The following is a 22,002-nucleotide window of genomic DNA, read 5'->3' on the forward strand; positions in this document are numbered from 1 at the left end:
TAGGCACGCGGGCTTCAGTAGTTGTGACACGTGGGCTCAGTAGTTGTGGTGCACGGGCTTAGTTGCTCTGAGGCATGTGGGATCTTCCCGGACCAGGGATCAAACCCGTGTCCCCTGCATTGGCAGGCAGATTCCTAACCACTGCGCCATCAGGGAAGTCCTATAATGGCTGTCTTGATGAAAGGTACTTAGACAGTTTGAATTGCAAGCTGAACTAGCCACTTTTTTTCCTGAACACATTTTTTTCATGAAAAAAAAAAAGATTGACAGACAAAATATGATGATTTAGACCTGGGTACCTGGCAGACATTTTCTCAAAGTTGACCAAGATGAGCCAGCTGCTTCAAGAAAACATCTTACAGTGTTGTTGCTGGTGCTTAACATTTGACCTTTCAAGAGAAAATTGGAATTTTAGAAAACTTACAGCTGTCACCATAAACTTGAAAGTTTCCTGATACTTACAGATATGATGACCTGTGTCAGCATTGGGAAAATATGAATAATGCATGAACCAATATTTTTCAAATGTCAGTGCATAAGTTACAAAATCACGCATGGATAACCAAACCACTTATAGTGAAATACAGACCAATAGGACATTGCAATTAAGTACTTGTCAGGTTTTGGTCAAGCACTTAATTACGTCAAAGAAGAATGTTAATTATCCAGAAAGATGATTACATATATCATCATACAAGTTGCCTTCCTTTGGCAACTGTATGTATGTATGTGGCTGGATTTTTTCATATATCTCAACCAAAACTGCATATTGTAACAAATTCAATCCAGAAGCAGATATGCGAATCCAGCTCTTTTTGACTGTTAAGCCAGATATTAATGAAATTTGCAATAATATAAAATAATGCCACTCTCACACTAACATTTTTTGTTTTGGAAAATACCGGGGTTTTTTCCCAAAATATATACTTTATTCTAATGTAGTAAGTTTGTTATGATTATTTTTAAGTGTACTTAGTAAATATTTTAAAATAATTACCAATTTTTATTTTTAAAATAATATATATTTATAAATGTAACCCTCCAAGATAAAAGCTCTACAGGTTTCTCAATAATTTGTAAGAATGTAAAGGAGCCTGAGAACAAAAACTTTGGGAATCACTGAGCAATGTATGTAAATTTCAGAGTCATCAGCTTGGGGGTTTCATGTACTGTTATTTGAGTGGTGTTATATTTTGAACAAGGTCATATGGAACAAGAGCCAGGGCTTTGAAAAATCTAGGCCTAGGATTTAGAGGAACCAGTGAAAGAAAAAATAAAATGTACTCATATAGGATGTAAGAGAATCAATATTGTCAGATTTCAGGGCTAGAGTAACCAAGAGAGTGTGAGCCCTGAGAAGAGCATTGCATTTGGTTAGGAAGAGGTTGCTAGAGACCTCTGAACCATGTCAGTGGCTCAGGACAACCCCTGATCTGACCCAATCAGTAATTTCTGCCTGCCGAAACCTTCCACCCTTCCCTAATGGAACTTGAAGACTGTTACCAGCAACAATCCCTATTTCCTCAGCCTTTATCTCTGAACGGAACTTGACTTCCTTGTTCTAACTAAATCCTGGTGCGTCTTCCTTTACAGTCTCTTCAAATATAAACTTTTTTTTTTTTTTTTTTTGGAAGGTTGGATGTGGTAAAAGAGCAAGCAGTTTTTATTTCCTTCTCCACATGTCTTTGGTGATAAAGATCTTACATGGTATTCTTTTCAGAGATAAGGATGAATTTTTCAGTTAATAATTCCAAATATTAGAAAATACACAGGTTATTTGACTCCAACACAACACATGTAGGGCCTTCTCTTCATTTATTTTTGCTATGGTAATAATAATAGTGTTGGTTAATGGTATTAGTTAATTTCCAAAAAGAGGAATAATTATAGTAGCTAATTTGGATTATTCCACATAATGGCTCAATGTGCTAAATTAACAGTGAAATCTTTGCATTTTATTCAGGTATATAAATAAAGTTTTGTTTTGTTTTGTTTGGGGCTTAAATACATACCAAACATCCCAATTTCAAATAATTTAAATAGACTTTCAGTGTATTTAAAAAGAGACCATATATCCTAAAGGTTCAGAACCCAAACTCTGAAGCCAGGAAGTTTGGATTTAAATCCATACACTTTCTATGTAAACCTTGAGAAATTCACTTACGTTTTTGGTACTTCAGCTTGATCATCTTTAAAATGGGAATAATAATAGCAATAATAATAATAATTATTTTAATTATTATTCTTCTAATTATTGTTAAGAGTACCCACACTATGAGTTGGAAAATCAAGTGAATTAATTTACCAGAAGAACTTAAATGAAACATCTAGCTTATGAGAAGCAAGTACATGGCAGAAATGAGGGATTATTATTATTATGATTCTTTAATGTATTTCGAGCACTTTCCACCTACAGGCACTATGCAAGTATGTAGCATGTGCAAATTCATTTAACTCTCACAACCACCCTATGAAATAGGTACCATTACTCTACTTATTTCCTGATGAGAATAAATGAGGCATATGGAAATTAAGAAATTTGCAGTCACGCAACTAGTATTTAACTGGAGTGGACTTGAACCTAATCCTATCAGAAGGTATTGAGGGGCTTCCCTGGTGGTGCAGTGGATGAGAATCTGCCTGCCAATGCAAGGGACACGGGTTCGAGCCCTGGTCTGGGAAGATCCCACATGCCGCGGAGCAACTAGGCCCGTGAGCCACAATTACTGAGCCTGCGCGTCTGGAGCCTGTGCTCCGCAACAAGAGAGGCCGCGATAGTGAGAGGCCCGCGCACCGCGATGAAGAGTGGCCCCCACTTGCCGCAACTAGAGAAAGCCCTCGCACAGAATTGAAGACCCAACACAGCCATAAATAAATAAATAAACAATAATAATAATAAAAAGATGTCCACTAAAAAAAAAAAAAAAAAAAAAAGAATGTATTGAGCTCCCATGGGCCAAGGGTTGGGAGATATATAAAGATGAACAGGACAAGATCCCTCTCTCAAGACAAGATCCCTCTCTCAAGGGACCCATGACCCCTCAGAAAAGGCAGGAGGTTACAGCGATTCGTAAAATGTTTTCTAGCACAGGATGTAAACATAAGAGGAGGCAGAGTTCACCAGGTATCACCCTGTACTTACCCTATCCCACAGTCAGAACAGGCACTATCACATACATTTTATTAAAGATAAAATTGATGTTTAGGGAAGTTAAATGGCTCATTCAACTGGTATATGAAAGAGTCTAGGCTAGAATCATTGCCTCCTGAGTTTGCTAGTCAAAGGTAGACATTTTTGGTCTTCCATGATCAGTATTGTAATAGGCTGAATACTGGCCTCCAAAGATATCAGGGACTAATCCCTGGACCTGTAACTGTTACTTATAAGGAAACAAGGTCTTTGCAGATGTGATTAAATCAAGGATATTGCAATGGGGAAATTATCCTGAAATATCTGAGTGAGCCCTAGATGCTCAAATATGTCCTTAAGAGAGGGAAGCAAAGGAGATTTGAGATGTACACAAAAAAGACAGTGTGACTGTGGAGTCAGAGACTGGAGTTACTTACCCACAAGCCAGCAGCCCCCAGAAGCCAGCGGAGGGAAGGAACAGTCTCTTCTAGAGTTTCTGGAAGGAGCTCAGCTTACCCTATCTTGATTTCAGCCCAGTGGTTCTGATTTTTCTTACTTTTGGCATCCAGAATGGTGAGAGAATAAGTTTCTATTGTTTTAACCTACTAAATTTGTGGTAATTTGCTACAGCACTCATAGGAAACTAATAGAAGTGTTCTCCATGGTTGGAGGAGTTGTGTGTTCCTTTATCCACATTATTGCTCCCATTCTCCTCAAGAAAATTCCCCTTGGCACCTGTCAAAAGACTCACAACCTGCTAGCACAGTACTAGTAGTAGTACTAGTAGCTAGTATGTACTACTACATACTGTCATTTATCAGATGTCTGGTTATCGTCTCTAACCAACTCAAGATTTTATTACTGACTTTCCCTTAATTTCTCTTGCCATCATTCTTGTCTACCTCAGTCTCCACTGATCTATCCAATATTCTGGCCTCCACACACGCCCTAGGTCACATTATTTTTCTTATTCAAGGAATATTCTCCCACAGTTCCCACGCCCCCTCCTCAGTCATCAATTTTCATTTGTCTATCAAAGTACTCCTATCAGCAAATGAACATCCAGTAAATTCTCCACCCTCAAAAAACCAGAAAACTTTGACCTCATATATCCCTTGGGCATCGGCCTTGGTTCTCTACATCCGTTACAGGAAACATTTGCAAGAGCGTCGTCTATAGTTGCTTCAATTCCTGTTCTCTTTTGTGCTCACATTCTGCTGAGGTAGATCTTGTCAATGTCAGTAAGAGCGTCTCTCTTGTCAGTTTCCATGGTCAATTGTTATTCTTCATCTCAGTTGACCTCTTAATAGCATTGAGATGATGGATTACTTTCTTCTACTGGAATCACTTTCTTCCCTTGGTTTCTTGCACACTCCGCTTTCCTGATTTTCTCTTTCCTTCACTGCCTTCTTATTCCCATTCTTTCTGCTGGCTACCCTCCTTTTCCTGAATCTCTGCACTCTTCCCAATCTTCTCTCTTTGGGTTATTTCATCCAGCACCATGACTCATCAGTCTCAGATCTATATCACCAACCTCAACTTTTCCCCCGAGCCAAATTATTATCGTTTTATCTAACTGTGTATTGATAAACATCATTCACATACATACATATATACATTCATTCATTCATTTATTTATTTATTTATTTATTTATGGCTGTGCTGGGTCTTCGTTTCTGTGCGAGGGCTTTCCCCAGTTGCGGCAAGTGGGGGCCACTCTTCATCGCGGTGCGCGGGCCTCTCACCATCGCGGCCTCTCCCGTTGCGGAGCACAGGCTCCAGACGCGCAGGCTCAGCAATTGTGGCTCACGGGCCTAGCTGCTCCGCGGCATGTGGGATCCTCCCAGACCAGGGCTCGAACCCGTGTCCCCTGCATTGGCAGGCAGACTCTCAACCACTGCGCCACCAGGGAAGCCCCCATTCACATTTTTAATTGGCATTATCAATCTTAACATGTCCAAAATAGAACTTTTAATTTCTAACTCACACCATAAACATAGTGCATCCATAGTCTTGCTTATCTGAGTTAATGGCACCAGTGTACATCCAGCTGCTGAGGTACAGACTTCAGAATTTTCCTTCATTTATCCATTTCCTCTACACCCTACACTTGCTGTACAACAGTAAATCCTTTTGGCTATTCTTCAATACATATGGCCAGTGCCATCACTTTTTGCAAGTTGGCCCATGACCACTGTAGTCCAGCCTTCAGTGCCTGTCACTCGTCTTATCACTTATGTTACTGAAGCCCATTCCCTGGACTCCCTGCTTTCAGTCATGCCCCTGCCTCAACCCCTGCTCCACCCCTGTGGAGTTGATTCTCCACACAACAGCCACTGTGATCCTTTAATATGCAAACCAGATCACATTTCTGCATGTTTAAAATTATTCAGTAGCTTCCCATTTTACATATTAAGCCCCCAAACCCCTTTCCATGGTTTTATGAGGCCGCTGTGATCTCTGCCTGCTTCTCTGACCTTTCCCTCCATCACTCACTGGTGTCCAATCACATTGACTTAACTTTTTTTTCCAAAGTCAACAAGCTTTTCACAGCTCAGAACCTTGCATTCCAGCTCCTCTGAACCTGCAAATCACTCCCCCATCCTCATGGCTGGGTCTGTTTCATCATTGAGGTCTCTGCTCTGCACTGATTGTATTAGTTACACAAGTGCTTAATTGAGTTTAAATTCTTTGAAAAATCATAAATTGACTTTTAGGAAATAAATGATTACAAAATGATATTAGAAATAGATGTGAAGCACCATGATGACCAAATTAATGGGGAGGGAAATGAGGAAGGAGAAAAGTTGAGAAAGCATTTTTCCATGCAGTGCTTATCCTAGGAGAACAGATTAATTACCAATATGTTAATTCTTGGTGATACAGATTAATATCACACTCACTATTTATTTGTATAGATGACTAATTTCTGAAGAATGATATTATAAATCATACTGCATAACATTTAAAGATATGTCATTAAATTAATATTCTGGAAAACTTAACTACACATGAAAAAATTGAGGAAATATGCAAATGTCACAGGGGTGAATTCAGTATAAACATAGACTGGAGAAATAGGTAATTGCTTCTTATAATATCTGCAGAGTAGTTATAATGATCTTCTGATAATTAAATGAATTATTAAATGTGACTGTATTAAAATAATTGGAAGGCATTTTTGTAAAATAAAAAGTAGGAGGAATTACAATTCATTCTAATGTGTGTGATAAAATCTGATTGAGAAATTGCTCTTTAAATGATCTAGCTATCTATTCATCTATCTATAATGCAGTACAGAGGGATACATAGTTTTTGGCACAAACTAGCTCTAATGTAGCAGGATAGTAATGAATTATCTGTTGCAGTAACAAAATCTGTGAGTTGAGAATTGTAATGCACAAATATGTAAATTTACTCTAAAAATTTCTCTTCAACACAGATACACATTGTAAAATCATCTGATTATCCATGGTTGATATGATTTAATCTTTCTTCATCTTTTTCATTGCTATGTTTGAGGATGTCTGTGGCCTTAAATTATAATAGGCACTTCAAATTTTGTATCTTAAAATGTTCACATATAGAAAATTATAAAAAATATGAAAAGGGTCATAAAATGTCTGTTCATGTCATACTGGGGAGGTTACTATAACAGTTATTTCATGATCATTAGTTTTGAAATCAACTTAATCTTTAAAGCAATAAAAGCCCCATAAATATTGTTTCTCCCATTGCAAAAAACCTACCTGCATGTAAATCTTCACTGACTTTTCAATGTGTCAAATTTGATTTCAAATCAATATCACCTGATTTTTTTTCTCCACCAGTTTTATTTAAATTTAAATCCTTGATTTAAGCGTCAGTAGTTCTTTGTACCTATAATAAAATGTCTCTAAAGGGGATGTGGGCTGGAAAAAATTAATATAAAGTTTCTTGTCATAGGTGTTTTGCTGTTAAATTTTCACAGAATGTTAATGTTGAACATTTACGTAGATGCATGGACACCAAGGGGGGAAAGTGGCGGGAGGGTGGTGGTGGGATGAACTGGGAGATTGGGATTGACATGTATACACTGATATGTATAAAATGGATAACTAATAAGAACCTGCTGTATAAAAAATAAATAAATAAAATTTTTTAAAAAAAGAAAATTTAAGTAGATGCAGATAAACTTCATGCATTCCAAATTCACTTTCTACTTAATGAGATAATACATAAATTAATTTTCTCATAATGCTGGGAGAAATTATGTTTTTATTCAGTCAGTAATTAGATTGTAGCTTTTAATTCAATCTACCACTCTTAGGCATTAAAAGGATAGTTGGAAGTTTCCTGCCTTGATAGACTTGATCTGATATCTCTGAAAAGAAGAGCTTATTGAAATTCTCAATGGAAAAACAACAAAAAGATCATTTTTCCTAGGCTATTTCTTAAATTCCTTAAGCAAACCTAACAAATGTTTATTCTAAATATATGTTACAATTTTAGGCACATCAATAAAAAGCTATTACTTGTATAGCTTGAGTACGGGGTATTTTTTATTTATTAAAACTTTGTAATCAAAGCAACTGTATAGTTTCTCTTTAATAATTAAGTAGATATGATTAATTATTCAGCACCCAACCTACCTTGGATTTATAAACGCTGGTTTTGTATGTCAGTTATTCTTTTTCAGAACTGCAAGATATTTTGTTCATTTGACAATTCTTTTGACAAGTTTAAATTCTTGTTAAAATCATAATGTTAATTCCATAAAATGAAAGCACTCAACTTCATGGTAAACATAGTAGGAGAACAAAATGGTAGTTTAGGAAATTCAGAATTAATACAAACAACTAATTTTTAGTAAATTCAACTTCTGATTTTATGAACTTTTCAGAAAAAATTACTAACAAAGTTATCCAATTAGCTGGCTTCTAGATTGTTCAGTTACTGATATGTGTTTATATATTAAAATTTATGAAGTTATTAGGTCCAAAGATTCATAAAAGTATGTTTATTCCTAAGCATTAAAGAATCAAATGTATATATTATAGAACAACCGTTCTCACCATTGATTGAATTTAAGAAACGTTTATTGATAGAATCACAAATAGACACATTCAAAAATACATACGTAACATGTTTAGGGAATTCAATTAACTGGAATATGTCAGTATCAGATTTTAACACAGATTGAAAGAAAAATCCTTATATTGTGATGGGTTAATAGCATAGTGAAAAACTGTTGTAGAATAAATCTGTTTTTAGAAGCCATTTGTGTTCAGTATTTAATCAGATGTTGATATCTGAGAGTGTGCAATCTCTTATTCAAAGGGTAGTAAAATCAATATATAGTTAAGAAAACTAAAATTTTAATATATACAATATTAAGGGAAAGTTTTTAAATGTTGCTGTAATATGATTTTTTAATTTTTACCAGATTTTTAGTTATTTTGTTTAAAAAATAAAACTAGATCAGAGGAAAACTAGTCTGAAGTAAAGATTGTAGACCTTTTCAGAAATCTATTTTATAATTATTAACTCAAACAGTAGTCAACTTAGTTTATTGCTAATAGTGCAGAGCAGCCTTATAAAGAAATAACAATATTTAGAAATACTATCCTCATTTTTATTTTGGATGGATGCTCCTAAATATTAAATATATTTTTAATATTGCTTTCATAAAATAAACTTGCAAAACCTACTAGTTATAGCATCTGAAAAGATAAATCCCATATATTCCTGAGTCATTGTAAATTATAACTTAATGGGAATGGAATTTATAAAGAAACACTTTATTTTTTACTTAAAAATTTTTTTTTTTAAATTGTGTGTTTGAACATCATTTAGAGTTGGCAGGAATCAGATGGAACGCTTGTATTGCCTAGGGAAGCATTCTACATTAACTGTACAGGGAATCATATGGCAGGTATCAATGACACAAATGCAGCTATAGCACATACCTTAGAAAACCTGGTGGAAAGCATGTAAGAGTGCCTGTGATATATGGGTTTCTTTAAATCTATTCTTATCTTTAAAAAAACCCTAAATTGTTTGCAAACATTGCTATCTAACAATTATTGGTAAATAAAATCATTGCAACTTCGCAATTCATAGCCACAAACAAATTGCTGAGAAAAAAAATGAGCCTGTATTATTGAAGAAAAAAATATGGTCTCAGCAGTTTTATTTTAGTTCCAACTGCAAAGGTTTAATTTCCTTTTCACACTCACTCCTGTTGGTCTGTGGAGACAGTGTAGTGGCTGAGATTGCAGCTCTGGGGTCAGACTGTCATGGTGGAATGCTTGCATAGAGAACGTGTCTCAGATTACCTGCAACTGCAGTGTTTAAAAAACTGGCCAGATCAAAAGAATCACTGGGGCTGCATGTCACATAGAGACTCCTGAACCAAGACAAATCTACTGAGTTGGAACTCCGTTGCAGAGACCCAGTGATCTGTAGTTTCCCCACACAGCCCAGGTAAACAGGCCAGTTGGGGAAACCTGGTGTTAATGCAGTCTCACTTGGCAGGGTAGCTAACCTGAATTGAAGGCTTCAGTCACCCTACTAATTCCATTCTTTCACACTTTCATTGAATACATAGTATGTCGCTTATTCTCTAGTGGACACTGGAGAGGCGTGGGTAAACACAGGAGTCCTGCCTAGTTAAAAATCTTGTTTCGAGTGCTCTGTGTTGCAATAGAGTTGCAACATCCTTTAAAGCTGTTGCCTTTGATTGTAGGGTAGGGGCACTTTCTTAGTTCCAGCTGCTATAACAGAATACAGTAGACTGGGTGGCTTATAAACAACAGAAATTTATCAGGGTACCGGCAGACTCCATGTCTGGTGAGAGCCCACTTCCTGGTTCACAGATGGACATCTTCTGGCCGTGTCCCCTTGTGGCAGAACTAGCAAGGGAATACTCTGGGGTCTCTTTTGTAAGGTCATTAATCCCATTCATGAGGGCTCTGCCCTCACGACCTAATCACTCCCCAAAGGCCTCCACTTCCAAATACCATTACATTGGAAATTAAGTTTCCACATAAGAAGTTTTGGGGGGACACAAACATTTAGTCTATAGCATGCACCTTGAAATACCACACTAAAGCCGGGAACTCAAGAGGAGTCAGTCTTGGAATAGAATCAGAATACATGGTATTGTATTTTATCTGTCTGTGTTCTTTATGAAATTTTTTTTTTGTTTGTTTTTATGACATTATGGCATATTCATGACACAGTTTCACTTCATTAGTAGCTCTCCCTGCAACTCTGCTTTTATCATTTCATTTTATTCTACTGTTCATCTCTTTTTATAATATACCCAGTGGTTTGATTGCTGAATTATTGTGTGGTCTTTTACAACCTAATTTAAAATAACTGTAAGATTGGGGTTATGGGAGATAATTTTATTGATGAATTTTATAATTAATTATATATCGACACAGTCCAGTATCATATTTAGGCTAATTATAAAATGTAATTACTAGGATATCCAAGGTGGTTGGCTGCTGTCTAAAGCTATCATTTTGAAATACAATTTTCACTTGCTGATTACTACAACCTCCTTTAATTTGTGGATAAATCATTCTCTGTTCTTTCTGTGGAGAAATTGATTTGGAAGCATTCATTACAGAAGTAAGATAATAAAATATCCCACAGTAAAGTCTTTGAAGATAAGATGATTAAAACAACAGATGACAGACAGTTCAGAAGGCGGTCACACACTTACTTATTTTCATCAGTTAATGCAAGTTATGATTTTCCCACTGCTTAACAAGATTTGACAATTTTAAGGATGGTTTAATCATGAAATGGTTTATTTTCTTTTTAATTTGAACATTCTAGAAGCCTGACAATTCTCAGGTTTCCCTTTGGGAATTTAACCTCTCTTTGTAGTAACTAGTCTATAATCTACTAGCTTTCATTCTGAAAAAAGAAAAGAAAAAAGAGAAATCATAAAAATACAGTAAGTGTTGAGTCAAATATTTAATGTCATTGTCTTTTATAAATAATGAACTCATGATTGGAAATTGTTCTCTTAGTGACATTTTTTTTTTCTATCATTAGCAGGTTATAAATGACTATGAATAAAATCAATAAGAATTTACTATACATGTAACTTCTTTTTGATTTCTGTACTTTTTGTGTCTGATCCTAGGAAATACATACCTATAAGACGTGTGTGTTGTGCGTAATGCCCACCTTCCACCAGGCATTATTCTTGGGAAGCTAACTTGGGTTTAGTAGGCTGAGCATTCCCATTTAGATTCTTAGGTTAGTTTTGCTGCATTAAGCTCATTTACTGTCTGGAGCAAATGGATGAACAGTTTTAATATGAATACTAAGACTTTTCATCCTTTACTTCTGCTTTTGTTACAGAAACCCTTGAAACTCTCATCAGACAAGCAGAAAACTACACCAGTATATTGTTCTGCAACACCTACAGGAACATGGCCTTAGAGGCTGCTGCTTCCGTCCAGGAGTTCTTCACTGATGTAGGGCTCTATTTATTTGGTGCGGATGTTAATCCTGAAGAATTCGTAAACAGATTCTTTGACAGTCTTTTCCCTCTAGTCTACAATCATCTCATTAACCCTGGTGACAGTTCCCTGGAATACTCAGAATGCATCCGGATGGCCCGCCGGGACATTAGTCCATTTGGTAATATTCCCAAAAGAGTACTGGGGCAGATGGGGCGATCGCTGCTGCCCAGTCGCACGTTTCTGCAGGCGCTGAATCTGGGCATTGAAGTCATCAATACCACAGACCATCTGCACTTCTCCAAAGAGTGCAGCAGAGCCCTCCTGAGGATGCAGTACTGCCCGCACTGCCAAGGCCTGACTCTCAGTAAGCCTTGCATGGGATACTGCCTCAACGTCGTGCGAGGCTGCTTGGCACACATGGCAGAGCTTAACCCACACTGGCGTATGTACATCCGGTCATTGGAGGAGCTGTCGGATGCCATGCGTGGGACATATGACATTGAACACGTGCTCCTGAACTTCCACTTGCTCGTTAGTGATGCTGTGATGCAGGCTCACCTTGATGGACAGAAATTATTGGAACAGGTAAGCAGCCACTCAATGTTTACTGATTTCTTAGAACTCAACAATTAGCTATATATTACATAAAGTGTGTTGATTATAAGCACATCATCATGTACTTTAAATTATGGCAGCTTAACAAGCTAATACTTTAGGAAATAGTAGGAGAATGTATGAGTTATCATATTCAATTCTAAATATATTTTACATCTTAACATCAAAATTTTGGTTAGCTGAAGTACCAGTTTCTCCTCTAAGTAGAAGTCTTCTTATAGGGTTAGTTCAGTGAGGTAGAGAGGGCTCAGTTTTAAAATCAGGACCAGTATAGATTTGATTCTGCTGTCTGCCAGTAATTCTCAAGTCCCTTAGCTTCTCTGAGCCTCAGTTTCCTCATTGATAAGAAGAAAATAGTAACACATAACTTTTGGAGTATTCTTTTGTGGGAAGATAGGCAATCATGTAGGCATACTACCTAGTATGGTGCCTGGTACTCCAAAAATGGGTAGCTATTGTTGGTATTTCAAAAGTATTCAGCTTTAAAATAGAAAATGCCAGTTATATAGTCATTAAATGAAAACCTGATATCTTAGGTTTCAAAAGTGTTTCTTCAGAGACTCTCCAGAATCTGGCACAGTCGTGGTGTGATGATTTTTTAACACATGGTGTATATGGCATCACAGTGCTTTCTTCCAGGAAGACTTTAAGAAACAAAATAATCAAATCAAAGGACATAAGAGTTTTCTATTTCACTCACCTTCTGTAGAACCATTTCAAAAAATATACCCAGGCCCTTTAGTAATAGTTCTCATATCCCATACAGTGAAGTAAGACACGCTGTTGCTGTTTATCCTAAATCTTTTGTCCTGAAATAAAATTATACTCTTAGTGCCAACAGAATACATCTCCCCACCCTGGCACTGATTTACTGAATTAATAAACATTCTCATTATTGGCTTTGTAAGTCTGTTCCTTTCATTAATTTCCAATAGAAATTGGATATGAAAATCTTTATGTCCAAGCACATACCCCCACTTTTCTTGCTAACTTTCGAGGTCTTTGCAGTGCCTGTGTGAGCCAATATGGTACCTTTATGCAAATTAGACATGGTGTCATCTTTCGGTGGATGTCATGCCATGCTGTGGCTCAGCAGGTCCAGCGTGAGCTGGTTTTCACTTCTCACTCCTGATCCATTCAACTGGGTATCCTTATGTAGTCAACAAGGCTCCCAACCATATGCAATGGTGCTGGTCTTTTTGCAGTATCTCATTCCTTTAGGGAGATCATACATGCACCAAAATTTTTGCAAGGTATATAATAAACCAACTCAAAATGAGGTTTATAATAGACTTCTAAGGTTTCATGTATTTCATAGTTATGAGGAATAAGCATTTAGGTGCAGGAAACAAAACATCAATAATATTGAGTATCTCCAGAAGGAAAACAGGTACAAGAAATCTGAAACCAAGTCTAGATTTGAATTATTATATAATTTCAGACAAGCCATTTAACTTCTCAGGGCCAGAGTTTTCTAATATATATAAGTGAGCTGATTTTTAAGATTCTTTTTATTATGTATTTTGGAGACTTGGAGGGCCTTTTTGTATCCTTAAAGTTTATCACATAGAAAAATATCTACTTTTTCTATTCCAAAGGCTAAACTAACACAGGTTTGTAGTTAGAGAGACATGTTTCAAATCCTGAGTTTGCTACTCATTAGTCATGTGTTCTGAACAAGCTACTAAAACCCTCTGAGTCTGTTTTGTCTTGTGTGAAGAAGGGAGTGATGGTTTAAGTGAGACAAGGTAAGGCTCTGACATTCGTAGATACTTGGTACCTGAGAAGTTTGCTTTATTCTTTCCCTATTCTGGGGCCAGCCCTGAGCAAACCTCAGTGAAGCAGGTTACTTTAGTATCATAAATGATTAGAATCATCATCATGCTTGTGTTCTATAAATAAATTTTAAACAACACTTTTGTCATATGAAACTCCTTGGTGGCTTTTCAAAGAGCATTCTTTCCTTTAAGCAAATAATTCTATTTCATTTAATAAATGGTCCTTAACTATCTTGAAAAACATCAATTATTACTAATAAATTGTAGATTCTTTTCCAAATAAAACAACTGAGATTTTCTTTTTAACTTATGGTGACAGAGGAGAAACTGACTTTAAATTCCTTGAAAATTGGCTCATTATATTTATTTCTGCCAACTTTAAAGTGATTTATAAGCTGTTTATCAAGCTTTGATAACCAGTTCACACATCAATGAATTTAATAAATTCAAAATAAATTACTGGTGAGCCAGAAAATAATGACTTTCTCACATTCCCAAAGCAATCTCTGAGATCTAGTACTTTCAAGTCTAGTCCTCAGTGAATACGTACAGACACTTTAAGAAATCCATAGGGGAACCTGATGTATCATACTTCCACTGGATGAATTTCAACTGGAAAAAAAAATTCTCAGTTTCCTGAGAAAATTATAAATATCTTCTATTTGGTAAACCATTAAAGAAACAAAATCTAATTTATAAGAGAGCATTTAAATTTTATAATCGTTCTGGGGATTAAGACAAAAATCTAATAAAGCATTAACAGAGGCCATCAAAGTATGGAGATTAAAAGCACAGACTGTACTCTCAGACTGGATTTCCCATCTGTCTCTACCACTTACTAGCTGTGAGTTTGGGAACTTGATTATTTACTCTTTCTTGAGTTTCCTCTTCAGTGAAATGGGGCAATAACAAACAGTACCTACATCATAGAGTTCTTGTGAGAATAAAATGAGCTTCGGTTAGTGTCTTATACATGGTAACTGTTTAAAGCCTACTAATTATTAGTACATTATGTTCTTTATGAATACTTCATTGATTTCTCTGGTGTTTTAAATGCTTTCAAAGTGAACACCTCTTTCTTACTGTGGTATAGAATTCAAAAAATATTTTAAATGGGCATTTAACGTAAGCAGATAATTTTAAAGATGTTCCTTGAAGGAGAAGAAAAAACTGGAATTTTATTTATTTAAATTAATTTATTTATTTTATTTTTGGCTGTGTTGGGTCCTCATTGCTGCGCGTGGGCTTTCTTTTAGCTGTGGCGAGCGGGGGCTACTCTTCGTTGCGGTGCACGGATTGCGGTGGCTTCTCTTGTTGCAGAGCACGGGCTCTAGGCGCGCGGGCAGAGCGCGGGCTCTAGGCGCGCGGGCTTCAGTAGTTGTGGCTCGCGGGCTCTAGAGCGCAGGCTCAGTAGTTGTGGCGCACGGGCTTAGCTGCTCCGCGGCATGTGGGATCTTCCCAGACCAGGGCTCGAACCTGTGACACCTGCATTGGCAGGCAGATTCTTAACCATTGCACCACCAGGGAAACCCCAAAACTGGAATTTTTAGAAAATATTATTTAGAAGTCTACAATGTGTTTTAATATTAATGGATATTAATAGCTAATTATTTGATAACAGTAATTCCCTTGTGAGGAAATGATTGAATGATTTTTTAGTAGGAAATGATTTAAAGGATTGAATGATTTCTTGGTAGGAAATTATTTATTCATTTTGTAAATAAAAATTTGATATTTTAAAAAAGTATATCTGCTATTAATTAAACTTAGAGTATTAGTTATTAATATAATTGAATGCTTTAACTTATTAAAGAAACAAGAATGCAGGATCTGGGTTAATTCCAATGTTTCAACCTCTTCTAAATGGAACAAACTTTACCAAGAAACTCAACTGAATGTTGATTCTATACAATTTTAGAAATAAAAAGGTTTTTTCAGCTTTATTGAGATCTAGTTGACAAAATAAAATTCTTCTTTAAATATTTGGAAGAATTCAGTAGTGAAACAATCTAGTCCTGGGTTTTACTTTGTCGAGAGGTTTTTAAAAACATTTTTTAAAAAATTACTGATTAAGGCACCTGCACCAGTGGGAGGGAGCTGTGAAGGAGGAACGATTTCCACGCACTAGGAAGCCCCTTCGCGGGCAGAGACTGCGGGTGGCAGAGAGGGGAAGCTTCGGAGCCACGGAGGAGAGCGCAGCCACAGGGGTGCGGAGGGCAAAGCGGAGAGGTTCCCGCACGGAGGAGCGGTGCCGACCAGCACTCTCCAGCCCGAGAGGCTTGTCTGCTCCCCCGCCGGGACGGGCGGGGCTGGGAGCTGAGGCTCGGGCTTCGGTCGGATCGCAGGGAGAGGACTGGGGTTGGCGGCGTGAACACAGCCTGAAGGGGTTAGCACACCACAGCTAGCCGGGAGGGAGCCCGGGAAAAAGTCTGCAGCTGCCGAAGAGGCAAGAGACTTTTTCTTCCCTCTTTGTTTCCTGGTGCGCGAGGAGAGGGGATTCAGAGCGCCGCCTAAACGAACTTCAGAGACGGGCGCGAGCCGCAGCTAACAGCGCGGATCCCACAGCAACAGGGGCGCAGAGGAAAAAGCGGAGAGACTCCCGCACAGAGGCTCGGCGCCAAGCAGCGCTCACCAGCCCGAGAGGCTTGTCTGCTCCCCCGCCGGGGCGGGCGTGGGCTGGGAGCTGAGGCTCGGGCTTCGGTCGGATCGCAGGGAGAGGACTGGGGCTGGCGGCGTGAACACAGCCTGAAGGGGTTAGCGCACCACAGCTGGCTGGGAGGGAGACCGGGAAAAAGTCTGCAGCTGCCGAAGCGGCAAGAGACTTTGTCTTGCCTCTTTGTTTCGCCGCGCGCAAGGAGAGGGGATTCAGAGCGCCGCCTAAACGAACTCCAGAGAAGGGCGCGAGACGAGGCGATCAGCGCGGACCCCAGAGACGGGCGTGAGACGCTGGGGCTGCTGCTGCTGCCGCCTCCAAAAAGCCTGTGTGTGAGCACAGGTCACTCTCCACACCGCCCCTCCCGGGAGCCGGTGCAGCCCGCCACTGCCAGGGTCCCGTGATCCCCGGACAACTTCCCCGGGAGAACGCGCTGCGCGCCTCAGGCTGGTGCAACGTCACGCCGGCCTCTGCTGCCGCAGGCTCGCCCCGCCTCCTCCGTACCCCTCCCTCCCCACGGCCTGAGTGAGCCAGCGCCCCCGAAGCAGCGGCTCCTTTAACACCGTTCTGTCTGGGCGGGGAATAGACGCCCTCAGGCGACCTACACGCAGAGGCGGGTCCAAATCCAAAGCTGAACCCCAGGAGCTGTGCGAACAGGGAAGACAAGGGGAAATCTCTCCCAGCAGCCTCAGAAGCAGCGGATTAAAACTCCACAAACAACTTGATGTGCCTGCATCTGTTGAATACCTGAATAGACAACGAATCATCCCAAATTCAGGAGGTGGACTTTGGGAGCAGGATATATTAATTTTTCCCCTGTTCCTTTTTTTTTTTGTGTGAGTGTATATGTATATGCTTCTGGGTGAGATTTTGTCTGTATAGCTTTGCTTTACAATAGCTTTATTTTACTTCACTATATTATAGCCTCTTTCTTTCTTTCTTTCTTTCTTTCTTTCTATTTTTTCTCCCTTTTACTCTGAGCCGTGTGGACGAAAGGCTCTTGGTGCTCCAGCCAGGCATCAGGGCCGTGCCTCTGAGGTGGGAGAGCCAACTTCAGGACACTGGTCCACAAGAGACCTCCCAGCTCCACGTAATACCAAACGGCAAAAATCTCTCAGAGATCTCCATCTCAATATCAAGACCCAGCATCACTCAATGACCAGCAAGCTACAGTGCTGAACACCCTATGCCAAACAACTAGCAAGACAGGAACACAGCCCCATCCATTAGCAGAGAGGCTGCCTAAAATCATAATAAGGCCACAGACACCCCAAAATACACCACCAGACGTGGACGTGCCCACCAGAAAGACAAGATCCAGCCTCATCCACCAGAGCTCAGGCACTAGTTCCCTACACCAGGAAGCCTACACAACCCACTGAACCAACCTTAGCCACTGGGGACAGATACCAAAAACAACGGGAACTACAAACCTGCAGTCTGTGAAAAGGAGACCCCAAACACAGTAAGATAAGCAAAATGAGACGACAGAAAAACACACAGCAGATGAAGGAGCAGGGTCAAAACACACCAGACTTAACAAATGAAGAGGAAATAGGTAGTCTACCTGAAAAAGAATTCAGAATAATGATAGTAAGGATGATCCAAAATCTTGGAAATAGAATAGACAAAATGCAAGAAACGTTTAACAAGGACGTAGAAGAACTAAAGAGGAACCAAGTAATGATGAAAAACACAATAAATGAAATTAAAAATACTCTAGATGGGATCAATAGCAGAATAACTGAGGCAGAAGAAAGGATAAGTGACCTGGAAGATAAAATGGTGGAAATAACTACTACAGAGCAGGATAAAGAAAAAAGAATGAAAAGAACTGAGGACAGTCTCAGAGACCTCTGGGACAACATTAAACGCACCAACATTCGATTTATAGGGGTCCCAGAAGAAGAAGAGAAAAAGAAAGGGACTGAGAAAATATTTGAAGAGATTATAGTTGAAAACTTCCCTAATATGGGAAAGGAAATAGTTAATCAAGTCCTGGAAGCACAGAGAGTCCCATACAGGATAAACCCAAGGAGAAACACGCCAAGACACATATTAATCAAACTGTCAAAAATTAAATATAAGGAAAACATATTAAAGGCAGCAAGGGAAAAAAAACAAATAACACACAAGGGAATCCCCATAAGGTTAACATCTGATCTTTCAGCAGAAACTCTGCAAGCCAGAAGGGAGTGGCAGGATATACTTAAAGTGATGAAGGAGAAAAACCTACAACCAAGATTACTCTACCCAGCAAGGATCTCATTCAGATTCGATGGAGAAATTAAAACCTTTTCAGACAAGCAAAAGCTGAGAGAGTTCAGCACCACCAAACCAGCTTTACAACAAATGCTAAAGGAACTTCTCTAGGCAAGAAACACAAGAGAAGGAAAACACCTACAATAACAAACCCAAAACATTTAAGAAAATGGGAATAGGAACATACATATCGATAATTACCTTGAATGTAAATGGATTAAATGCTCCCACCAAAAGACACAGGCTGGCTGAATGGATACAAAAACAAGACCCATATATATGCTGTCTACAAGAGACCCACTTCAGACCTAGAGACACATACAGACTGAAAGTGAGGGGATGGAAAAAGATATTCCATGCAAATGGAAATCAAAAGAAAGCTGGAGTAGCAATTCTCATATCAGACAAAATAGACTTTAAAATAAAGACTATTACAAGAGACAAAGAAGGACACTCTATAATGATCAAGGGATCGATCCAAGAGGAAGCTATAACAATTGTAAATATTTATGCACCCAACATAGGAGCACCTCAATACATAAGGCAAATACTAACAGCCATAAAAGGGGAAATCGACAGCAACACAATCATAGTAGGGGACTTTAACCCCCCACTTTCACCAATGGACAGATCATCCAAAATGAAAATAAATAAGGAAACACAAGCTTTAAATGATACATTAAACAAGATGGACTTAATTGATATTTATAGGACATTCTACCCAAAAACAACAGAATACACATTTTTCTCAAGTGCTCATGGAACATTCTCCAGGATAGATCATATCTTGGGTCATAAATCAAGCCTTGGTAAATTTAAGAAAATTGAAATCGTATCAAGTATCTTTTCCGACCACAATGCTATGAGACTAGATATCAATTACAGGAAAAGATCTGTAAAAAATACAAACACATGGAGGCTACACAATACACTACTTAATAACGAAGTGATTACTGAAGAAATCAAAGGGGAAATCAAAAAATACCTAGAAACAAATGACAATGGAGATACGACGACCCAAAACCTATGGGATGCAGCAAAAGCAGTGCTAAGAGGGAAGTTTATAGCAATACAAGCCTACCTCAAGAAACAGGAAACATCTCGAATAAACAACCTAACCTTGCACCTGAAGCAATTAGAGAAAGAAGAACAAAAAAACCCCAAAGCCAGCAGAAGGAAAGAAATTATAAAGATCAGGTCAGAAATAAATGAAAAAGAAATGAAGGAAACAATAGCAAAAATCAATGAAACTAAAAGCTGGTTCTTTGAGAAGATAAACAAAATTGATAAACCATTAGCCAGACTCATCAAGAGAAAAAGGGAGAAGACTCAGATCAATAGAATTAGAAATGAAAAAGGAGAAGTAACCACTGACACTGCAGAAATACAAAAGATCATGAGAGATTACTACAAGCAACTCTATGCCAATAAAATGGACAACCTGGAAGAAATGGACAGATTCTTAGAAATGCACAAACTGCCGAGACTGAACCAGGAAGAAATAGAAAATATGAACAGACCAATCACAAGCACTGAAATTGAAACTGTGATTAAAAACCTTCCAACAAACAAAAGCCCAGGACCAGATGGCTTCACAGGTGAATTCTATCAAACATTTAGAGACGAGCTAACACCTATCCTTCTCAAACTCTTCCAAAATATTGCAGAGGGAGGAACACTCCCAAACTCATTCTACGAGGCCACCATCACCCTGATACCAAAACCAGACAAAGATGTCACAAAGAAAGAAAACTACAGGCCAATATCACTGATGAACATAGATGCAAAAATCCTCAACAAAATACTAGCAAACAGAATCCAACAGCACATTAAAAGGATCATACACCATGATCAAGTGGGGTTTATCCCAGGAATGCAAGGATTCTTCAATATACACAAATCAATCAATGTGATACACCATATTAACAAATTGAAGGAGAAAAACCATATGATCACCTCAATAGATGCAGAGAAATCTTTCGACAAAATTCAACACCCATTTATGATAAAAGCCCTGCAGAAAGTAGGCATAGAGGGAACTTTCCTCAACATAATAAAGGCCATATATGACAAACCCACAGCCAACATTGTCCTCAATGGTGAAAAACTGGAACCATTTCCACTAAGATCAGGAACAAGACAAGGTTGCCCACTCTCACCACTATTATTCAACATAGTTTTGGAAGTGTTAGCCACAGCAATTAGAGAAGAGAAAGAAATAAAAGGAATCCAAATCGGAAAAGAAGAAGTAAAGCTGTCACTATTTGCAGATGACATGATACTATACATAGAGAATCCTAAAGATGCTACCAGAAAACTCCTAGAGCTAATCAATGAATTTGGTAAAGTAGCAGGATACAAAATAAATGCACAGAAATCTCTTGCATTTCTATACACTAATGATGAAAAATCTGAAAATGAAATTAAGAAAACACTCCCGTTTACCATTGCAACAAAAAGAATAAAATATCTAGGAATAAACCTACCTAAGGAGACAAAAGACCTGTATGCAGAAAATTATAAGACACTGATGAAAGAAATTAAAGATGATACAAATAGATGGAGAGATATACCATGTTCCTGGATTGGAAGAATCAACATTGTGAAAATGACTCTACTACCCAAAGCAATCTACAGATTCAATGCAATCCCTATCAAACTACCACCGGCATTTTTCACAGAACTAGAACAAAAAATTTCACAATTTGTATGGAAACACAAAAGACCCCGAATAGCCAAAGCAATCTTGAGAACGAAAAATGGAGCTGGGGGATTCAGGCTCCCTGACCTCAGACTATATTACAAAGCTTCAGTAATCAAGACAGTTTGGTACTGGCACAAAAACAGAAATATAGATCAATGGAACAGGATAGAAAGCCCAGAGATAAACCCACACACATATGGTCACCTTATCTTTGATAAAGGAGGCAAGCATATACAGTGGAGAGAGGACAGCCTCTTCAATAAGTGGCGCTGGGAGAATTGGACAGGTACATGTAAAAGTATGAAATTAGAACACTCCCTGACACCATGCACAAAAATAAACTCAAAATGGATTAAAGACCTAAGTGTAAGGCCAGACACTATCAAACTCTT

At 38.3% G+C, this 22,002-nt stretch overlaps 1 protein-coding gene across 1 annotated transcript in view; it reads left to right on the plus strand.

The window, feature by feature from the left end:
- The window catches only part of GPC5 (glypican 5), a 1,364,332-nt gene that overhangs the window by 239,945 nt on the left and 1,102,385 nt on the right, over nt 1–22,002 (plus strand). The window contains exon 3 of the mRNA XM_068526854.1: nt 11,495–12,183. Within this exon, the coding sequence (XP_068382955.1) occupies nt 11,495–12,183 (689 nt within the window). The remainder of the gene's footprint in view (nt 1–11,494; nt 12,184–22,002) is intronic.

The sequence above is a fragment of the Eschrichtius robustus genome, chromosome 18 (assembly GCF_028021215.1).
Source record: "Eschrichtius robustus isolate mEscRob2 chromosome 18, mEscRob2.pri, whole genome shotgun sequence".
In the NCBI taxonomy this organism is placed as follows: domain Eukaryota; kingdom Metazoa; phylum Chordata; class Mammalia; order Artiodactyla; family Eschrichtiidae; genus Eschrichtius; species Eschrichtius robustus.